Raw genomic sequence first — 23,593 nt, 5'->3', positions numbered from 1 at the left:
TGTATTTAATTAATAATTTATTGTTCCAATAAGGAAAATAAAACAAATAGCGAAATGCAAACACAGCAACATTTCAAAGAGATCACACAGAAGAATGACTGTAATGCCCGGTATATAATGATGGTGCATACAAGACCCCACGCCCCTCCCACCCCACCCCCACGGTGAGCCAGAGATCTCTTACAGGTGGGAATAAGGAGAATTAGCCCGGGCTGTCTCTAGCTGCTGCGGAACAACAAGTTCCAGCAGGCACAGCCAGACAAGAGTAAAGATAGGTAACCTGGAATACTTTATTTGTGGCGGAACTTAAGTTTGAGCACGCCGCAGGGGAAGCTGAGACTTGTAGTTCTGCAGCATTGGATTAGTACGAGGATGCCTGGTTTGCTACTTTATTCTATGCGTTCCCTCAGTAACGGCCTGGAATTCTTGTAGGACGCGGAAAATACTGCTGATGCCACGTGGACATTAAGAATAATGCATTTTATGTGTTCATGTGACAGATTTTTGCCTTTGTGTTTGGAGATGTGGGCAGTAGCAGTAAGTTATAGACATACACAGCGCCCTCTAGTGTTTTAATAACATCATCAACTATCTAATATGGCGGCAGGGCTTCATTTTGCAAAGCCTTGTGGGTATCTCTGAAAGTGTAATGGCAAAGTTAGCTTTTTGGTCACCAATGTAGCCATGCAGTAACTGTTGCTCGCGGACCGTATAGTAATATGATTTCCCATCAGTGTGTATGAGATATACAATGTCTGTATGCCTCGGAATATAGGTAAACATTTGTTCTGCACATAATTAACATACGCATATAAATGAATCTGAGCTGTTATATAGGGTACACATGGCTCTGCAAATATACAGTGTATAAACATGCATTGCTCCATTTGTATACTGTAGGTACGTTTCCGCAATGCATTCTCGCCCTGGAAGGATCAGCATGAAATCTCCTCGGGGGGGAATATTATGACAGGAGTAGGAGCATCACAAAGCCGAAGCCGGCGGGGAGGAGCAGACTGGGGAGCAGGGGCGGAACATGGTTGCAGACAAAGGATGACATTAATATCTGGTTGAATGGAAGAACAGACACATTCTTCATCGTACACACATTCTCAGTGGAACAGCCCGATGCTGTATATTTGGACTCTGGGGTTCCTGCGGGAAACAAAAAATGACGGGCAGCAGAGTGACGACACATTTCTGACACAGATATGTTTATTAATATAAATTTAATGGACGGATCTATAATTAGCTCAGGGGCTTCCGGGGGCCCGCACTGAACACACGGCACCAATTCTCAGCACTTATTCTCTGGTGCATGCGCAGTAGACTCTGGCAGAGACTACGGAGAGTATATATATATATAATATATATATATATATATGTGCTCAGGTGTTAACATTGACACAAAACCAACAGAAAACCCATGTTGACCTTTTCTTGTGTGAACCTTTCCCACGCGGAACTTTTGCTTGTGTCGACCTTTTGGTGTCAATCTGATGACTGTCTACAGAGACGTTGTCTGTGAGCTAATCCACACCCATAAAAATGGACAAGTTAACTTGAGTATTAACATACCTCCCAACTGTCCCACTTTTTGAGGACTCCCCCCTGTTGCCCGTGAATAGAAGCTATGCACACAGCGTCTATTCCTGCCACACAGCGGCGTGGCCTGGCCTCGCGGGAGTGTTGCGATTATATGCCATGCCCCCTTTCTGCTAGGCCATGCCCCCAAAAATTTCCAGTGAGCGTCACTCCTCATGCCTCAGCAAAGTTGGGAGGTATGGTTACACACTATGCGATATTTGCAAATGATGTGCACGATAACGATTATCATTCATATTGTCTATTGCAGCGGTTCTCAAACGGTGGGTCCTGACCTTCTCAGCATGGGATCGCTACTCCATGTTGCTGACCATCAGGCTGATGACTTTTCTAATATCAGTCAGTGATTCATACCTCCCAACAGTCCCGATTTTATCGGGACAGTCCCGATTGTCAGGGGCTGTCCCGATGTCCCACCCGCGGGCGGCAGTGTCCCGCGGTGTGGGGGGGCTGTTGGGAGTCCCCCATGTCGGCTGCTAAGCAGCGGGAATAAACGCTGTGCGCATGCGCACAGCGTCTATTCCCGCAGCCAGGGGGCTGGGGGCATGGCTAGAGGCTCACAGAGCCTCTGGGTCATGCCCCCATAGCGGCACGCCCCAAATTAGGCCACGCCCCCAAAAAAATTTCGCCGCGCCTACGGCGCGCTGCAGCAGCGTCCCGACTGGTGAGCACCGAAAGTTGGGAGGTATGGTGATTCAATGTTTCTGATAAATCTGTTGAGTTGTCTGTTATTTTAGACTCCTCCCATCACTTTGTGCCTCCACAATGCTGCCATGTATGTGCTGTCTGCTGACATCACATGTGATGTGATGGGTTATGGTATATTAGACTCCTCCCATCACTCTGTGCCTCCACAATGCTGCCATGTATATGCCATCTGCTGACATCACATGTGATGTGATGGGTTATGGTATATTAGACTCCTCCCATCACTCTGTGCCCCCACGATGCTGCCATGTATGTGCTGTCTGCTGACTACACGTGTGATGTGATGGGTTATGGTATATTAGACTCCTCCCATCACTATGTGCCTCAACAATGCTGCCATGTATGTGCTGTCTGCTGCCTACACGTGTGATGTGATGGGTTATGGTATATTAGACTCCTCCCATCACTCTGTGCCTCTACAATGCTGCCATGTATGTGCTGTCTGCTGACTACACGTGTGATGTGATGGGTTATGGTATATCAGACTCCTCCCATCACTCTGTGCCTCCATAATGCTCCCATGTATGTGCTGTCTGCTGACTACACATGTGATGTGATGGGTTATGGTATATTAGACTCCTCCCATCACTCTGTGCCCCCACGATGCTGCCATGTATGTGCTGTCTGCTGACTACACATGTGATGTGATGGGTTATGGTATATTAGACTCCTCCCATCACTCTGTGCCTCCACAATGCTGCCATGTATGTGCTGTCTGCTGACTACACGTGTGATGTGATGGGTTATGGTATATTAAACTCCTCCCATCACTATGTGCCTCCACAATGCTGCCATGTATGTGCTGTCTGCTGCCTACACGTGTGATGTGATGGGTTATGGTATATTAGACTCCTCCCATAACTCTGTGCCTCCACAATGCTGCCATGTATGTGCTGTCTGCTGACTGCACATGTGATGTGATAGGTTATGGTATATTAGACTCCTCCCATAACTCTGTGCCTCCACAATGCTGCCATGTATGTGCTGTCTGCTGACTGCACATGTGATGTGATAGGTTATGGTATATTAGACTCCTCCCATCACTCTGTGCCCCCACAATGCTGCCATGTATGTGCTGTCTGCTGACTACACGTGTGATGTGATGGGTTATGGTATATCAGACTCCTCCCATCACTCTGTGCCTCCATAATGCTGCCATGTATGTGCTGTCTGCTGACTACACATGTGATGTGATGGGTTATGGTATATTAGACTCCTCCCATCACTCTGTGCCCCCACGATGCTGCCATGTATGTGCTGTCTGCTGACTACACATGTGATGTGATGGGTTATGGTATATTAGACTCCTCCCATCACTCTGTGCCTCCACAATGCTGCCATGTATGTGCTGTCTGCTGACTACACGTGTGATGTGATGGGTTATGGTATATTAAACTCCTCCCATCACTATGTGCCTCCACAATGCTGCCATGTATGTGCTGTCTGCTGCCTACACGTGTGATGTGATGGGTTATGGTATATTAGACTCCTCCCATAACTCTGTGCCTCCACAATGCTGCCATGTATGTGCTGTCTGCTGACTGCACATGTGATGTGATAGGTTATGGTATATTAGACTCCTCCCATCACTCTGTGCCCCCACAATGCTGCCATGTATGTGCTGCCTGCTGACTGCACATGTGATGTGATAGGTTATGGTATATTAGACTCCTCCCATCACTCTGTGCCCCCACAATGCTGCCATGTATGTGCTGTCTGCTGACTACACGTGTGATGTGATGGGTTATGGTATATTAGACTCCACCCATCACTCTGTGCCCCCACAATGCTGCCATGTATGTGCTGCCTGCTGACTGCACATGTGATGTGATAGGTTATGGTATATTAGACTCCTCCCATCACTCTGTGCCCCCACAATGCTGCCATGTATGTGCTGTCTGCTTACTACACGTGTGATGTGATGGGTTATGGTATATTAGACTCCTCCCATCACTCTGTGCCTCCACAATGCTGCCATGTATGTGCTGTCTGCTGACTACACGTGTGATGCGATGGGTTATGGTATATTAGACTCCTCCCATCACTCTGTGCCTCCACAATGCTGCCATGTATGTGCTGTCTGCTGACTACACGTGTGATGTGATGGGTTATGGTATATTAGACTCCTCCCATCACTCTGTGCCTCCACAATGCTGCCATGTATGTGCTGTCTGCTTACTACACGTGTGATGTGATGGGTTATGGTATATTAGACTCCTCCCATCACTCTGTGCCTCCACAATGCTGTCATGTATGTGCTGTCTGCTGACTACACGTGTGACGTGATGGGTTATGGTATATTAGACTCCTCCCATCACTCTGTGCGTCCACAACGCTGCCATGTATGTGCTGTCTGCTGACTACACGTGTGATGTGATGGGTTATGGTATATTAGACTCCTCCTATAACTCTGTGCCTCCACAATGCTGTCATGTATGTGCTGTCTGCTGACTACACGTGTGACGTGATGACCTTCTGCAGTAACTTGCTGGGGTCCGGTCATTATTTTTATTCCCTGATGGAGCAAAATAGCATAAGGAGCCCTGGTCTGGTGTGTACTCACTATATAATTAATTATGTCCGGATCATTAACGACTGCTCCTGTCATCTGAACATGCATTCACATCTGCCTATATCGCCAAAGACTGCGAGGGAGTTCAAAGGAGGTCTGGGTGATGTCACTGAATGATATCGTTCATTGTGTGTTCGTCCGGGACCACCGCGACATCGGTGACGCTGTGAATCGCATCGGTTTTCACCTGCTTTAGTTTTCAAGTTTGACAAAACCTTTCCAAGAAAACCCCATGGAGCAACAAAGGGCCCTGTAGTCAGAGATTGTATGGGACTATAAGCACAGGCGTGCGCAGATCATGTTATTAGGGTGTGCACAGCTGGCATAGGGAGACAGAGGGAAGGCATAAAGAGACACAGCGCTAGGGAGGGCATAGAGAGATGTAGGGCACTAGGGAGGGCATAGAGAGTTGCAGGGCACTAGGGAGGGCATAGAGAGTTGCAGGGCACTAGGGAGGGCATAGCATACTTGCCTACCCTCCCGGAATGGCCGGGAGGGTCCCGCAAATCGGGTCCCCCTCCCGGTCCCCCGGGAAGGGGGGCAAGTCTCCTGCATTTCACTACAGCCCCGGCTCCCCCTCTCCCCGCGGTCTAAAAACTATGACTTTCGCCGGTCCGCTGGGAGGGGGCGGGGCTAAATGACGCAATTCGCGTCATTTCGCGTCATTTTTAGCCCCTCCCCCCACCCACGGACCCGCAAATTGAGGCTTCAGCCCGTCATGGGGGCGGGGCTTGATGACATCACCCGTGCCCCGCCCCCAAAACGAAGCCTCTACCCGCCCCCTTTCACTCATCTCTGGGCTTCTCCCGGAAAGGAGTATGCCAAAGTCGGCAAGTATGGGGCATAGAGAGATGCAGAGCTCTGGGTAGGACATAGAGTAGGGCATAGAGATATGTAGGGCACTAGGGAGGGCATAGAGAAAAAGAGATGCAGGACACCAGGGAGGGCAGAGAGATGCAGGTGCTACAGAGGGCATAGTAAGGTGGGGTGAGTACCTGCATGCCATATACACAGCCATACAGTAAGTGTCACAGTCCCCACCCATGGGGCCAGCCCTCACAACACCTCCCTGCCCCAGTTGTGCAGCTCATTTATCCAGGTCAAGTCATGAAATGTGGATTCTACTAAATGGCGCAACAGACCAACAGGTGAGGTGTGAGAGAGTAAAGTGGTTTATTCATTTATCAACCCCGTCCCCTGCACTTCGGGACTGGCATATGATGAGTGACAGCAGAAGCCGGCGGCGTGTGCAATAGGGTGCGCCTGTGGACACCTGGCACACCCTGTGCGCACGCCTAAGAGAGCGCAGGTAGCCAAGATGGCTCCCGAAGAGGAGGCATAAGGAGGAGGGGCAGTGGTGGACCGCGGTCTGAACGGCGGGAAGGTCAGGGGCTAGGCAGGTATGCCTGACCCCCTTTTCACACATGGAACCCCGGGCAGCCAGTTAGGAGAAGCAGGGGGAGTCTGGCAGGGAGGGGTTTAAATAGCCAAGCCAGTGAGGGAAGCAGCATTCGGCACAGGCAGAGCCAGGATGCAGACCTACAGCGCAGGCGGGGAGGCACGCCCCGCGGTTTAAGTCAATGAAGGTCATTGACAGGTTGCTTGCCTTGCCCACTGTTCTCTGTCCCTACCCTGCAAATGTAATTAAGGTGTGGTAAATAAACTGTGGCCAATGATTCAATCCCACATCCTGTGTCTGAGCATTATTTCGGTTGGGGGTGGGAGTGAGGTTACAGGAGGGGCACATCACACTGCCCCGACTATAAGCGTCTCCTACATTTGAATTCAAAACTCTCAGCTGTGATCCTAAAATGCAAATGTACATAAGTGGTTCTATGTCTGAGAGTGAGACCGCTGCTAGATGCATACGTAGGCTGCGTCCCTGCTGGCTTGTTCTTCAGGAAGGGCCAGGCACTAACTTGCAGGGATCACTGACACCTTCAGAGTTTTGCTATGAGGCCCAGAGATACTATTACTCCTGTGCTTGGCACATTTGTAGCTGCTTCTGACTGGATACGGGCTAACCTATTACACAGGGCCATTGTCGCTCCTGTCTCTTCCTAATGTGTGGGTTACCGGACCAGTATCGGTTGTGGTCTGAAGGAAATGAGGGGGGGGTGTCATTAAAGGGATTCAGCACCTTAATACCATCGCTTGTATACAAAGCTTCTTCCATCTGACAGCGGTATATACAGGATTGGGTGTTCCTTGGTGGTGACGGGATGGTCTGCATTTGTACTCACCGTAACTGGCGGTGTATGTGATACATTTTGTCTCTTCTCCAATGCAGTTGATGGTGATTGGGTTGGTGCATTTATTGGACAGCTCATTGCAGGACTTGCACTTCACCTTGTTATCCTTCGTCTCCCTTTTTGGTACTGAAACACAAACACAGATCAGTAATGGGTTGCTGGTCTCTGATAATGTGGGAATGCCACCTAGACCACACCCACCCATTTTTCCTCATCGTGTAATGTACACCAGACCCACTGTCCCCAGTGGCTGTGAAGGTCACTACAACTCCATTACAGACCCAGCTGCTGACAATACTCCTCACCTCTAAACGTCCCATCCATGTTCTTAAGCTGGCCATACATCAAGACGACCAGCACCAGATCCGAATCATCTCACCATTTCCCCGGCAGCTTCCCAGACACATGATAGATTTTATGTGTGTCATTTCACATCTACATCAGATCTACCGTAAGATCATCAACGGCCAATATACTGATCATTAGCAGCATCTTCAGATCTTACGTGCATCGACATCGCAACCCGTGTGCCCACGCATCGTACCGAAACACCTCACAATGAGGACTCGATACACACAATGCATCGAACGACCTGTCGAAATTGTGCATTCGGCCCTGAAATCTTTTTGATGTATGGCCATCTTAATACAGCATATGAATGTGCCAGTGGTGTAACTATAGTCTATGCGCATTACTGGGAGTTGACTTAGTCCCATGAGACTTTGCACAAGAGGTCAGAGGCTGAGAGGTTTGTGCTGAGCTCTGCTTGGTGGAGCTCATCATATGCTTCTCAGACCCATGGAAGACAGCAGCAGCAGCGGCCTCATCATGTGAGGGTTTTTAATCAGAGGCAGCACTGAGTAAGGTACAGAGGGACAAACACAGGCTTTTTATGTAGTATTTTATTATATATATATATGTTAGCTGTTTTGATAAAAGCCGCAAGGCTGAAACGTCAACTTCAATAAGTTTGGCTATGTTTGGTTCATTTCTATACTGTCCTGAGTGCCGCGCTGCTGTCTGTATGTTTATATTAACACCCCCCCCCCCTCCAGTTACCCATTGACCAAGTTTGTACTGCCTTTACTCTGTGTTTTGACAGTGTAATATTCTCTTGTGCAGTTTGTGGCCAGTGATGACAAGTAGGAGGGGGCCCCCCTGTCTAAAGTGACCCCGGGCCCCCCCGAAGGCTTAATCCAGCCCTGTGCAAAAGACACACACATAGACGCTACAGCATCTGGGAATCAGACCCTTAATTTCAATGCTATTATGGCTGCCAACATGTTGACATGTCGAGGGTTAGTTTGCTTTCACATTTTTGTAGTCAGCATTTTGTCAGCATTGCCACTGTGGAATTGTAGTTCAGTACCCATAAATCCAACAGAGAAATGTGAAATGTGGCTGGAGTTTGGTGAGTGGACCAGACTTACGCTCAAAGTTCTCTGTTTTGCATTTGTCTCCTTGGCAGCACCTGGTGGAAGCATGCAAGTAGGTGGCGTTGAAGGACAAGCTGTAGGTCTGGTTGCAGTCCTGCTTGACTCCACAGGACTTCACAATGCTTCTGGAAGCTGGCTTTACGGCAGATTTGTCTTAAAAGAATGGAAATAATTGGTTCAGTGTTCAAAGTCAATTGCTACTACAAACATCATAAATTACTATAACTGGGAATGCCAATACCGCATTTTGCATTTTTTAAATCCCGGGATTCTAGATTGAAAAAATGCTCAAACCTGGGGTTCCCGAAATCACGGGATTGGCCTCCCCTAATAAACCCCCCATATCCCCCCAACCCCCCCCCCCCCCGCCAATTTTCTCACATGGTCGAGGAGATGGGTGGAGAGGTGCGGGGATGCAGCGGTAAGCGGTGCAGCCAGTGGGTGGTATTCAATGATACTGATTCGCCAGGTTTTTATGGCGATTTTGTGCTGTAAGGCGAATTTCAGACTAAAACGGTGAATCACCCTATTCAATGACCAGATGGCGAATACATTTCAAGGTTTTTTTCGCCATGATTCACCGAGTAGCAATCGCTATCTTTTTATGGTGAAGTGGAATGTGAACTTTTAAAATAAAGTGTTTTGTTTTTTACAATTGGTGTCAAAAAATCAGGAATTTTATTCTGAGGAGGGGCATGCTATTTTTCTTCATGTGCTGTAAGCACATGAATATATATTTAATTTAAAAAAAAATATTTTTTTTTTTTTTTTTTACACAGACCAGCCAGCAGGGGGCCGGAGCCGAGCCGCTCATTAGATATTCATATATTCACTTCACCCGATCATTCCATATTCATGATCGGGTGTAGTGAATATGCCCGGTCCCCTGCTGGCACCCCCGGGGGGGCAGCCTGTGCTGCCTGGCACCCGGGGAGCCCACCTCCCCCCCACAAACGTTCGGGGGCAGGCAGGAAGACTTCCATCTCCCTGCCTGCCACCGTCCTCAGGCTCCCTGCGGCGTCTGCCGCAGGAGCTCATATTCGCCGGTCAGGGGCAGCGAGCCCCTGACTCGTTGAATACCGGAGCCGGCGAGGCTCCGGAATGCAGCGAGCAGTGGCGAATGTGCAGCGAATCCTAAACAGGATTCGGTGCACGTCGCCGGTATTCACATTGAATACCGCCCACTCTGTGCAGCAAGGCCTCTGACCACGTCACGCTGTGCAGAGACTGGAGCAGCACCTGAGCGCGTGTTAAGACGATGCCTGGCATTAAGCTGCGCATGGGCAGTCTAACCCCGAAATCCCAGGGTTGGAAACTCAAAATTCCGGGATCGAAATCCCGGCAATTTTAGGGCCAAATCCCAGGATCCCAACTGCGTCCCCCTGCAGCCGCCCTCCCCTGCCATTGCAAACGCCTCGGCGAGTGTAATACTCATGCGTTCGCACAGGGCACCTACGCATGCGCATTATCGTGCATGCGCAGACCGGCTACCATTAAAAAGGGGCCAAATTCGAACCCATCTGAATCGGCTCCAACTAGAGCCTGGCTATGGCCCTAGAGGTGTCATTCTAGCCTCGGGGGGGTCACATAAAATGACAGTATACTGTAAGAGAAAGACAGAGACCAGCAATAATAACAGCACTGCCGTAGTAAGATGGGGCGTACCTGTGCGGATCTCGGTGAAGGTAGTTATGCAGGTGTCAAACGCACTGTCACAGACTTTCTCGTTTCCATCACAGCTGATCCCAGTGGTGTTGCAGTGATAACATGTCAGAGAAAAGGCTGAGGAGACAGGGAAAGGAATGTGTTGGCTTCCAAGGTAAAGGCAATGTTACTTATATCAGGTGCGTTCCAACCAATTCATCAATGCTCAAAGGTGTAATGGGCAAAACAGGTGGTTGTGGCTTGTCTATTGTGGGCCGGGTTCTGCACATATAGCAGAGTAAGGGCCAGATGTATCACGCTTCAAAAAGTGATAAAGTGGAGAGTGATAAACTAGAGGCCAATCAGCTCCTAACTGCTATGTTACACGCTAGGTTTAAAAAAAATGACAGTAAGGAGCTGACTGGCTGCTTATTTATCACTCTCCACTTTATCATTCGCACAGGGGTCCGATTTTAATTGGCTGCGCATAGTCATTTATGTGCGTGCAAGCACCCACAGCGATTACATTATTTGCCAGTGTGGGCGTAGGGCGGGGAGCTGGGGGATTCCCATGAAAATGCTGGGCGTTTCCATGGTAATAGGCCGGTGACGCGGGTGCGGGGGGGCGGCAGCTGACGTCAGCTGCCCGTCTGATTCCCGCATAGGGGCGCCCGCAGATCTGGGTTAATGTTGTTGGAAACCAATGAAACTACCAGTATATTTTTTGATTGTATGAGAACACTGGAGAACATTGAGGAAACTTAAGGCCCCTCCACACAGGGCGGTTTTAAGCTGAAAGCCGCTCAAACTTGGTGTTTGCCGCCCAGTGTGTACCAACTGGCGATGCGCGGTGAGGCACGCTCCTGCATCATCGTGCCGGCCGCCGCTCATCTGTTGGTATTACCAGCAGATGAGCGGCTTTGTGGACGGCTTTGTATAGCACTACCCTATGCAATACTGTCCGCCCCCCACTGACAGCGCCGGGCATGGGGAAAGCCGCTTAGTGTGTATGCGCCGAGCAGCTTCCCCCCCAGCAATGACAGTGGTCATCGCTGTCCATACACGCTGGGCAAAATCGCCCAGTGTGTATGGACCTTTAGGCAAGCACGGGGAGAATATACAAACTCCACACAGTTAGGGCAATGGTGGCAAATACCTTACTAATTGTTTACATTAAAGAATTAAAGTACAGACATTTCTGAACAATCTAATTTACAGTGAGCATTCTACTTACCCATATACACTACAGAGAGCATTCTAACAACCATTATAAACTGCATAGACATTTACACTGACTATTATAGACCAGAGGTGACACTACCATTGGTGCAGCAGGCACAGTGCTGAGGTACTGAGAACTAAGGGGCCCACTGCTGCCCCTGTCATACTCTTCCTGTCACCCACTGTTTTTCACCGTCACCTTCTGCCTCCCACTGCCTCTACCTGTCACACTCTGACTCTCCCTGTCACCCACTGCCATGTTGCATATTGTGAACTTGGGTTAGGGCCCATTATATTATATTATATTATATTTTTTGCACCTGGGCTCATCAACCACAAGTTCCACCACTGTTATAGACTACAGAGTAATTTCTACTGAACCTTCTAAACTACAGAGAGCATTCTACAGATCATTCTAACTACAGAGAACAGAGGCCCTTATTCTGGTTGGTGCGGTAATATCTGCGTGCGTTTGTGCCGCCAATGTTTTGTGTCTGCGCATGTGCAGAGGCGTCTCTGCGCATGTGCGAGCGGGACGCACGGCCACATTCCGCATGAAATGTGTACACTACGAACAGGGGGTGGAGAGGGGTGTGAAGGGCTGTTTGGGCTCATTACCATATGTTTACACCCCGCGTTTCATGGGCGTTCCCATGCAAACGCTGGGCGTACCTATGGTAATGCGGCCGTGACGCACGTGTAGGGGGCGGACATATGACATTGCCAGATGTCAGCTGCCCGCCCAGATCCCTGCTTTTGCATGGAGAAATGCCTGTGTGGTCTGAGGTTGCTGCCTGGCCACTCGGTCATGCGACCATCGAATGATGGGGGAGGTTCCCTGAGATGGAGGAGGTGTATTCCTGAGAAATACACGTGCGGTCCGTTCGGACAGCTTATTACCGCGTACGGACGGAGTTGGCGATCCGTATGGAAGGCGGGGTATAGGACGCACGGTGCTGGCCGCATATTCGGATCCGGCCACACCGATAAGAATAAGGGCCAGAGTGTTTCCGACTGATTGACATTTACAGAGAGCAACTCAGTAACCTATGTACAATACAGAGAGCATTCCAGTGACCTCTGTACAATACAGGCAGCAGATTAGTCACTCATATATAACAAAGAGAGCATTAGACGACCCATATTCGATACACAGAGCATCTCTGGGACCCATTAACAATACGACAATCTGAATGTCCCATATGCAATACAGAAAGCATTCTAGTGAGACATGTACAATACAGAGACCATTATTGTGACACAATTCAAAGTCTCCTAGTGACTCATATACAATACTGAGTGCACCTTAGTGACTACGGAACCCCCAAAAATCTGACAGTTGTCCCAAATTCCTGGTGGTAATACAGATTCTCCCACATCTCCTATGACAACACACCGATCACCCCATCCTCTTCGTTCTATACTCACAGGAGAGGCTACCTTCCTCTCTTGGTAATCTGCCCCATCTCTGTCACTGCGGTAAGGTCATTTGTTCCTAGTAAATTGCTAGTCTTCTCACCCATGGGAATTAGCTCTGCCCAAAATAGTTTGCTACATTATGTGTGAGCACAAGTGATGCTAGTTCCCCCATCGATGAAGAGGATACTGCAAGTAGCACAACCCATTCTTTGCAATCGTCCTTTCTCCTAATTTGCTGAATTATGCAGGTGCAGGAAATCACGTCAGCTGATGATGTGTTGTCCAGACAACGTTTTATAGAGGTTGTACTGTATCCTGAAGCAGGTCATTACGTTACATTTCACATCCTCATGATAATAACGCACTTAAATAAGTCAGCACCTCTGGGAAATCTAAATGTTGTCCTACACTACTGAAATGTTTGAACATCTTGTAATTAGGACAAAATTGTGCCGTGTCTGTTACTGTATATAGAATAGTTTATAACTGTATCACAGTGCATTATAGCCTTATGTGTAGTAGTATTACTGTACCTCTGATTGTTAGTACAGAACTGTTGTTAGCAGTGGCGGTGGTTCATCCCAGTTGCCCGGTGGCAAGATAAATATTGGTGCCCCCACACATACACACACAGCACCTTATCTAAATATACTGTATGCATTTGTGTATGTACTGTATGTATGTTATGTATATGTATATTCAGGGCCGGTTTTACAATGGGCCTGATGGAGCTACAGCTCCAGGCCCACTCTCCAAATAGGCCCATTTTGGAGCTGAGGACCGGGGCTTTCCAACGAGCCCAGCCCTGTGTCGCTAGCCTCCTGGGAACCGGAGATATCGCCAGGCAAAGCTGGAACGTTTTCCCCATAGGATAACATGGGACCCACTAATTCCGACCCCCACCCAGTTCCAATGGCTGCCAGTTCCCCCTCCAGCATTACAGAAGCTCGAGCTTCATCTCAGTCAAACCCAAATCGCTGGGCCTTCAATCTGATACCAGGCTGGATCCATATGGGTTAATTGGTTCCGGAGATATTGCGGGTAAACCGATTTTTTTAATTTCTGAAGTGTTCTTTCATGGCTGTTCATGTTGTTTGAGGGCAGATTTCTCAGGAAGCAAATGGCCCAGTTTCACAGGACCAAAATCATTCGAAGCCAACTCAAAAGTATTCTTCAATATGATATTGGTCTCATGTAAATGGGTCAGTTGGTTCCAAAGATATAGCTGGTTAGTTATAGTTATAGTTAAGGGGGGGGGGGGTTTGTTTTCTCTCCCCTCACACCTGAAAATGCAGGAACTAGGCTGGTGTAAAAGGGACCAGCATTTTCTGGTGTGAAAGGGGTATTATTTGAAATAGCCGGGACCTGCAATACAATACCTGAAAACAGCCGGGCAGCCCCCTGCTCTTTACCCGGCAGTCAATGGCTGTCATTTCTGCCCGGCGGCGGCTGTCCCCCAGTTACTGCGAGCATGTATTCCCCCTTGGCAATGAGCATGTAATCCCACATGGCAACGAGCATGGAACCCCTGGCAATGAGCATGGAACCCCCGGCAATGAGCATGTAGGTAAGCAGCACTTATGTAGCATAATTTTTAATAGGCATTATGGTGTTTGGCATGATATGTAATAGACATTGCGCTGTGTGGCTTAACATGTAATGGGAATTATGGTGTAAATTTTTAATGCGCGGGTTTGGTGCACAACGCCTCTCTTTATGAAGCATATTGTGCATTATTGCTCAATCCATTTGGTATAGTGTGTATTTTGGCTCATTCCATGTGGCAAAATGTGAATTTTGCCTTAATCTGTGTGGCATAATGTGAATTTTAACTCAATCCATGTGCCATAGTGTGAAGTTTGGCTCAGTTGGTGTGAATTTTGGCACATTCCATGTGGCATAATGTGTAAGAAGCAAGTACAGTATAAGGGGTTACTATTGTGTTGCATGATTTGTATAAGGGGTATATGGTGTGGTAAACTGACCACATAAAAGCTGCTGAACTGTTGTCTACCAAGTTTTGTCTATCAGTATTTTATTTATGACTGGAGTGCCGCCTCACCCCACAAGTATCTTAGGACATCGGCATCCTGCGGATGCACCTTTGGAGGGCATTCGCCAATATATTTCCCTGCATTTTTTCTATGCCAGCCCCCTGCCTTTTCCAGGCATATATAAGTAGTTGAACGTATTTACACAAATACAGACACACCCATGATTAGACCACCCAACCAGAACACTGGTCACGCCGCCCACATTATTAGGTGCTGGCCACAACCCCTGTTATTGCGCATAATAGGCCCTTGATAATTTTCAGCTCCAGGCCCATTTAGACCTTAATCTGGCACTGTGTATATTATGTAAAGTAAAGAGACTGTGATGTTTATAGTCCTGCTAGGACGGGAAGTCAGCCACAGAAGCGATATCAACGGCTCTCAGTTAACTGATTCAAACATGCAGTGGAGGAGAGGTGCCCTCTTGGGAGCAGGAGCCTGGTGGCAGATGACTCCATTGCCTCCCAGAGTTACGCCTCTGTTGTTTGAAGTTTATGTGCGCTGAATACGATTTGAAATGAATTTGTAGCCTATTTACAATTTATGTGGGCAAGCCCTGTCGTCGGGTTAAGTACTAAAGGGAGGGTTAAAAAAATATTAAAAATTTAAAAATTATTTAAAAAATATTTTTACTATTTTTTAGTAATTATTTAACATCAACAGAAATTTTCTCTGAATGATGTTCTATTCCTGAGTTTTTACCCATGAGGTTGCCGCCAATTCAGACCGTCAACTTCCATTTTAATAAAGTTTTTCAAATAAAAAAACGAAAAATAAAAAAAAGTTCTTTTGAATAAAAGACTGACAAGCACAGCCTATGGATATTCTTGAAAAAGTGCTGCATAGCATGAAACGCGTTGAATGAGGCTGTTCTCCGTGGGCACGCTCTCCTGCACGCTCCACTACCCCAATCCATCAAGCACAGAAGCCGGAGAAACGATCGCTGTATGCCGGGTGACGTCACCATACAGTCCCGGACAGCGCAGAAGACAAGCGGCTTATTTCTGCAAGCGGCTCTGGACAATCTTCTCCTTCGGTTCACCCCGGCAGTCTGTGTTAGAGGTAGGGAAAGTGCAGCCCTACAGACTTCGCTACATTAGCCTGTAAAGGGCTGTATACATTATATTAACCCCTTTATTTCCACAGGTGCTTTTCGCAATCTTTCCTCTCTTTTATCTATTTCTTTAATTAGCGCTCATACCCTAATAAATAAAGGGAGGGTTAGTGGTAAAGGTGAGTTTAAGGGATAGAAGAGAAATGCCAGAACGCAAGAGGATCTGCAGTCTGTACCGGACATAGTCACATAAGCAGGTGTCGGGATCACTGTCTACGTGACCATGTTGACATCCTCATGTAAGCATGGTGCATGGTGAATGTTGAGTTGGATAGGCACTTGGTGCTGGGAAGACCACATCAATGGTTTGTGTATGTGCATGGACAGACAGCGCTGGTGCAAGCACATTGCAAGGCCGACATTCATCATTGGGGATGAGCCCATTAAATGGGCGTTCCCTTGCTTCAGCCCACTGCCCGCCCCCCTGCCCTCCCGTCCTGGAGCGAACACCCCGGCAAGTGTTAAACTCGCCAAAGACGTTCACTCCAAGGGTTTGCACATGCGCCTATTCGTGCATGCGCAAACATATAACACAAGGTTGCCTATTTTTTAATTTTCAGGAGAAGCCCGCAGAGGAGACTGTCAGCAGAACTTCGGGGGGCGGGTCCTGATGTAGATGTCATCAAGCCCCACCCCCCAGTACTGCAAATCCAGAATTTAGCGGGTCTTCGAGGAGGGGTAGGGGCTGAATGATGCGATTTGCATCTTTAGCCCTCCCCTCCCCCCGAAAAGTCGCAGGGGAGATGTACGGGGGGAAGGGGGGCTACCGGTATCCTGGAGGGTTTCACACCTTTTCGTGGGGACAGGAGGGGGACCTGATTTTCGGGAGGGTAGGCAACCCTGCCATAACATTGGACAGGGGAGTGAATTCGGTCCACAGCGAGCGGGTGTGAATCACCCCCATAAAGTACTGTTGAGATTGCTTTAGGACATCCCTCTGACTTCAGTCTGTGCTCTACAATAATCTCCCTCCTCAACTTTTGGTGATACAATGTCAGGCAGATTTCACTACTCTCCAGAGATATTTTGAAAAGGAGATAATGATTCAGGAGCAATGTTTAAAAGGTACTTGGGTACTTATGTAATATCTGGGCTCCCGTTTTTCTTATGAGACCGCGTCCCCTCGTGGGGCTCGCTGCGCTCGCCACGCTTCGGGCTCTTCTTTGCTCTTCTTTTGACTTTTTCCAGTTCTATGATGTCCTTTTTTATAGTGCGGGGCCCAGAACTGTACTCCATATTCTAGATGTGGTCTAACTAATGCTGGTACTTATGTAATATCTGGGCTCCCGTTTTTCTTATGAGACCGCGTCCCCTCGCGGGGCTCGCCACGCTTTGGGCACAGTGGCTCGCTGCGCTCGCCACACTATATAAAATCAACTCCATGCGTATTTGGATAGTAGGGGTATGAAAAAATGGGGTGCATTTAACATGGGAGCCCAGATAATACATAAGTACCGGTACTTGTTATCTGGGAGGACTAGCATGTAGGATTGCTGATTCTAATCAGACTTTTCTATAAACTGGTGTTCAGCACATGCATTCAGCGCCATCTTTGAGGTGTTCCCAGTCTCGATTTCAGTTTACAGAATGGAATCCTATAGAATCCGACTCCAATACTATTAAACTGATACCAAATGGTAACCCTGCAGATGAATTTGTGCAGCATTATCAGTATGCTTTTGCTATGACTTCCTACATACTCTAGGCCGCTGAAAGGTGCGTGTACAACGAACGGATCGCTGATGAATCAGTCTTGGTACTCAGTGTACTTTTTCCAACTCTCCGTCAGGTCAAAAATAGAGCGCGCTGCAGTCACAGTCTCTCGGGCATTTTGTGTAGGTACAGTGAGTGCTGAGTACGCTGTGGTTAGGAGTGCTCTATTACTGGATAGAGATGTGCAGACCCAGAGCGGGATCTTATTGGCTATCAGCTGTCACATGTTTTGGCTCCAAAACATGTGACACCCGGATAGCCAATAAGATCCAGTTTAGAGGTCCGAGATCCCTACCGGGCAGTGCAATGCACCACGGTTGGGGGCCGATTCAGACCCATGTGTAACTGCCCGATTTCATCCACATCTCCGAAGGTCCAGGAGGGGCGGTAGCAGAGGAACGCCCAGCGATTTATGCAGGCGTAATGCAGCAGATGCAGGCGTGTCTAGGCCTGCTTGGGGCTGGCTCCTGATATCACATGATGTTAGCGCCCGCCCATAGGTGCCGATTAAACATAAATCGGCACCTATGCGCCCGCCCCGAATTCAGAGATCTGGTGTACACTTCCCTTAGCATGCTAGCGAGGGGATTTGCGTAGTGGGGTCGCCGTTTACCTGTTCGCTAGGCTGCAAACAGGTCTGAATCAGGCCCTTGGTGTATACAGCATGAAGTCACTATTATGAGTCACTATTCAGGGCCGTCTTTTCATATGGGCTTAATGGGCACTTGCCCAGGGGCCCCAGGTGTATAAGGGCCCTATTCTGATAGCTGAGGATCCCCTTTTTCCAGGAATACCAGAATTTTGAAAATCGGCCATGGGGAACTGGAGATATCCAACTTCAAAACAGCAGTCCACATCTGACCTGTTAATTGCAATTCCCAGTCATATTTCTCAGGTTCTCTCTGACTTAGAGAGTTTTTCTGAGAGTATATTCCAAAAATTGGGACTCTCCCCTTTCTGCAGACACTAGCGGCTTGTCTCTATCATGCACAGAACCAGAGATATCAGCCTTCCAGCAGCCAGTCCCTGCTCCAGCTCCAAACGTCTGGTGTACAGTTTTATATTTTTGTCAATGGATTGCTCTGGCTCCTGATCTCTGATCCCGAAGTTCCCAGCACCTCCTGAAAGTTGTTTTTTATACTATTGAATGAAGGCTAAGAAATCTATTTCCAGATAATGGCGATATCTGCAGTCAAACAAGCTGCCCTTCCACCGCAAAATGACGAATATTAAGCCCACTCCGTTATCAAACTCTCCCATGTATAAAACACCCCCTTCCTCCCTGGAAGTCATTTACAAGGGACCCTTCATTCAGCTCAGTGCCCCCTTCCACACGTTAGTGTTCTCCCTCCCACCACCTGTGCAGTAAAGGAGTAATTAGCAGAAGTTACTGCTCCAGGTCCTACATGTTGAGTGGAAGATAGAGCACCCCCTGCCACCCGTGGGACATCAAAGCTGCTGCTGATAGCACCCCCCACCCCTAGGAGGGGAGAATGGGTAAGGGCCCCAGTGCATTGCTTTGCCCAGGGGCCCCCTCTGCTGTTAAGACGGCCCTGTCACTATTATCAGTATACGGAGTGAACTCACTAAAATTTGAGTTTTTAGAAGTGATAGATGTGGCCTAACAACCAATCAGATCCTACTTATCATGTATCTAGCACCTTCTAGAGGATAGTAGCTAGATTCTCATTGGTTGCTATGGGTGAAATCTCTCACTTCTAAAAACTCACACTTTAATAAAGTGTTACCCTGCTAACACCAATTTTAGCCCTGCAGACCCCGCCGTCATGGTGAGGTGTTGAGTAAGTGTGGGCGGCGGGGGTCTGCGGGCCTGTCCATGTGCTGCGACCAGCCTGCCTTACCCATCTGCATGCCGCTGCCGCCGGGACCCGCAGATCTACTTGTCTGCAGACCCGGTGCTCCTCCTGGCTGGCTCCTGATAATGAAAATGACCATCACAAAATGCCTGCCCCCTTACAGTAGACACTTTTTGAGGATGCTAGAGGAGGCGGCGGCGGCGGCGGCGGCCTCCTCTAGCATCCTCAAGAACGGTTTGCTGTTAGGGCAGCCATTTTGTGATGGTCATTTTCATTAGCAGGAGCCAGCCAGGAGGAGCACCGGGTCTGCAGACAGGTAGATCTGTGGGTCCCGACCACAGACCCTGCGGAGGTGGGGTAAAGCAGGGTTGGGGGGAGAGGGGAATTTATTTACTTGGATTTATCAGTGACTGCAAAATATTTCCACTCTACTGTATTATACGGCATCTTAAGCAGACAATGGGCAGGTACTGTCTATGAAAGCTGTCCTACTTAGTAAATATGCATATATAAGTAAATAAATGTCATAGTTCATGACTTCTTTTTACTATGATATTAAATTGCCAGTCATTAAATGAGTTTATAATCAGTAAATTAAAATAATTAAATTAGGTAGAGGTGCCATCTGTTGTGATTTAAGGCACCATGACCACTAAATCCTCTGTGTCCAGTTAATTAAGAATTTTGCTTATCATTAAAGCGTAACATTGAGGTCCATTCCCAAAGGGTGTGGTATCCCCGACTGTCGGGACTATGACATCGGAATCCCAACTGTCAGTAGTCCTGCAGGGGACGAGCGCATAGGAACCCCTTGTGGGCTTGCTGTGCTCGCCACACTGTGGGCTCGGCGGTTCTATTCTCCCTCATTAGGGGCCATGGACCCCTAGGAGGGAAAATAGCCCCTGGCAGTTGGGATCCCAGCTGTCTGGCATTTAGCAGTCAGGATTCCAATGCTGGAGAAACGACGGTCAGAATTCGGAGTCATCCAGCAATCAATCCCCAAGTAGGAGACAACAATAGAGGGCTGGAAGAAATAGGACTAGTTAATAGTATAGATAGATAGAAAGATATGCACTTTGGGTTTACTTTACTAACGGTTCTTGTGTAGTTTCACGGCGCCTTGCGGGGCTCGCTTCGCTCGCCCACGCTGCGGGCTCGGTGGCTCGCTACGCTCGCCACGCTATCTAAAATCAACTCCATGCCAACGTGGATAGTGGGGGTATGAACTATCCACGTTGGCATGGAGTTAAGTTACTTTATTTTAGATAGTTTGGCGAGCGTAGAACCCGGAAGTAGCATGGTGCCATGCTGGCGCCGTGAAACTACACAAGAACCCTAACATCTAAATACCCTCCTGCAACTTGGACTAGAATATTTGCTTAATGGCTTCCATTGGCGATTTCCCACATGTATAAGTAACATCAGGTGATTTTATTTCTCTTTCGTGGTCTTGGTTTCCCTAGATTTAACTAGACTACAGCTGGTCTGTGTTTTATCTTGCGTGGGTCACACAACTGGGCATTTTCCTGATTCCTGGTAAAAAAGCAGAGATCTGAGGCCATTGACAACCGATGTCAGGGATAGGGCATTTGCCTCGGTCCATCGCAGGTGAATGAGATCCTTTAAATTAAAAAAAAATCCAACTTAAGATACAAATTTCACTGTTTAAACAGTTGGAAAGGAAAGACAATGAATTGGGTCAAAGTTGTAGGAGGGTGCATACAAGACAATAAATCAAAGTGATCTAATGGTGACACGTACACCACTACACTGTAACAATGACGCTGATACAGCGGACTTGTAACACCCAAATATGGTACTGTAAATGGTTTGAGATTTTTTTCTGAGTGTTTAGAAAATTAATCAAATGAACCCTATTTCGTGTTACTGTTATCTTCTCCATACAGATGCCATTGTCCTGCATATCATGAAGTCACAATCAACTGCAGTTGTTACCTTGCACAAGCAGGCAACACCCAATTCTCATGTAAGTAACCATGATCACACAACGCATGTATAATTTGCTTTTACCAATCTCCCTTTATAGTATATTTACTATGAAATGACATGACAATCTCTCCTTCAGCTGAGACAATACTATGCAGGGGGAAATGGTTTTAAAGGGTCTCTGTGGTTTTTGGATTAGCCAGAGCATACTCGAATTCTGCTGCCCTCCTTACTACGCAGTGTGTGTGTGTGTTTGAATGACACAATTAAATGGCACAAAGAAAAAAATTATCGACTGTCATAACAAAAGGAAAACCATCGGCAACAAAAAGAAAGTATATAACATGCGTGGTAGGGGCAGCTGGCATGATGTCAGAAAGGCAATTACTGTGACAGAATCTCCAGGGGTTTCTGCCAACATGAGTTTGCCTTTTCCCCCCGAGTGGCACTAATGGGTGTGAGGTTACAGAGATGTCTTTTGGGATGAAGTCTCCGTTAAAGTCTATTACCCGCAGTCTACAGGGAGATGTGTCTGTTGCACTTGGTGTACGCTAGTCATCCGGTACAAATGCGTCGTCATAATTTAATCTGTGCCCTCTAATTGGCACATGCGGTGCTGGGGAAGGGGGGTAGAGAGGGGTTGAGGGGTGGGGTGCTGGGCTGTTTTGTTATCCCATCTCGCATCCAAAGGGTCTCTATTCTGGAAGTCTAGCCTGTGTATGGTGTTTTTGTGCCTGTGGTGTGTTAGTGTCAGGATGCAGCTACGCAGCACAGTTCAATGTTCGTCACAGCCAGACATAATCCAGACACTCAGGGAGTCACATAGGGCTAAGGACGCAGCAACTTGCGCACACACACACAGGTGCCTGCACACAGGTGATTACAGATGTACAGATATCAATATATCTATATATCTATGAGACAAGCACCTGTCAGACTGCAGGTCTATAAAATCAACACTTTACACTACAGTGATACAATAAAATATGGGAAATCAAATATACATAAGATACCGGTAGGGCTGCCGGGAGCATAGATGCAGTTAATACAGTGTAAAAGATGTCAGCATGCTCCCAGGTATCCCCTGTTCTATCCACACACACACAGAGGCATATATATATATATATATATATATATATATATATACTGTATATATGCACATCCTTGCACATTCTCCTTTCTCACCTCCTTCCAAGAAGGCAGCCACTAGGCAGAGGGAAGCGACAGCGGAGACCATGATTTCTGCCTGCAGTGCTTCGGGTGCTGTGATGCTGTTAGAATGCTCCTGATCATCTCATCCTAAGGGTGTGGCATTTTATACGCAGAATGCAAGGGGGGAGAAGGGATGGATTTTGCACAGGGAGACAGGGAGGGGGAGCAGACCAATGGGAGCCGGGACAGGGGAAGAAATGTGCGCAATTTCAGAAAATGCAAACTGTTAATAGCAGAATCATTTGGCCTGCAGGAACCCCAGCACTACACGCAGAAGATCCCCCCCCCCCTCCAAAAAAAGGGGGGGGGTTAAAAAATGTATTGTCAATTAACCCTTACAATCCTAGAGATGGGCATGAGACAAGCACCCTAATTACTAGAGTCATGCTTAACAGCCATATTAACCCCTTCACTGATAGATAGCTAGGACTATACTGGGCCTTGCCGACAACTGCAGTGCAGATTAACACTCTCATAATCTGGGTGCATAATTGCTGGGGAGCAAAGGCAGTTACAGTGACTGGCTCTAGTACTGAGGCCATTGCTGCACATATGGAACAGACAGATAGAAGGACAGATAGAAGGACAGATAGAAGGACAGGTATAAGGACCGTTTTTCTTGTTCAGGACAAACCTCACAGCTATTTTGTTGGATGGACCCAAATCTCTAAATTCCCTTAAAATTCCCAAGTGACCATATTATATTTGTCATGCTGCATCCTTGGTGTATGCTGCATCTTTCTGTCAGGGGACTGATAGGGAAATTATTATTATTATTATTATTATTATTATTAATAATAATAATAATAATAATAATAATAGTTTTATTTATGTAGCACTTTACCAATGGGGCAGATGTATTAAGTCTTAACAAGAGAT

The 23,593-nt window shown here is 47.6% G+C and overlaps 1 protein-coding gene across 1 annotated transcript; it reads right to left on the bottom strand.

Annotated features, from left to right (window-relative positions):
* Positions 1–22,878, bottom strand: LOC146042374 (phospholipase A2 inhibitor and Ly6/PLAUR domain-containing protein-like). The gene is made up of 5 exons (XM_083162348.1): positions 22,688–22,878; positions 10,239–10,355; positions 8,568–8,726; positions 7,129–7,263; positions 1–1,155 (listed from the first exon to the last, which is right to left on the bottom strand). The coding sequence occupies exons 1-5, from the start codon at positions 22,737–22,739 to the stop codon at positions 965–967; spliced, it is 654 nt and encodes a 217-aa protein (XP_083018474.1). The 5' UTR covers positions 22,740–22,878; the 3' UTR covers positions 1–964.
* Positions 22,879–23,593: the final 715 nt, after the last annotated feature.

Source organism: Crinia signifera, chromosome 19 (assembly GCF_055691185.1).
Source record: "Crinia signifera chromosome 19, ASM5569118v1, whole genome shotgun sequence".
Taxonomy (NCBI): Eukaryota; Metazoa; Chordata; class Amphibia; order Anura; family Myobatrachidae; genus Crinia; species Crinia signifera.
This window is presented reverse-complemented; position numbering and strand designations above follow the sequence as displayed.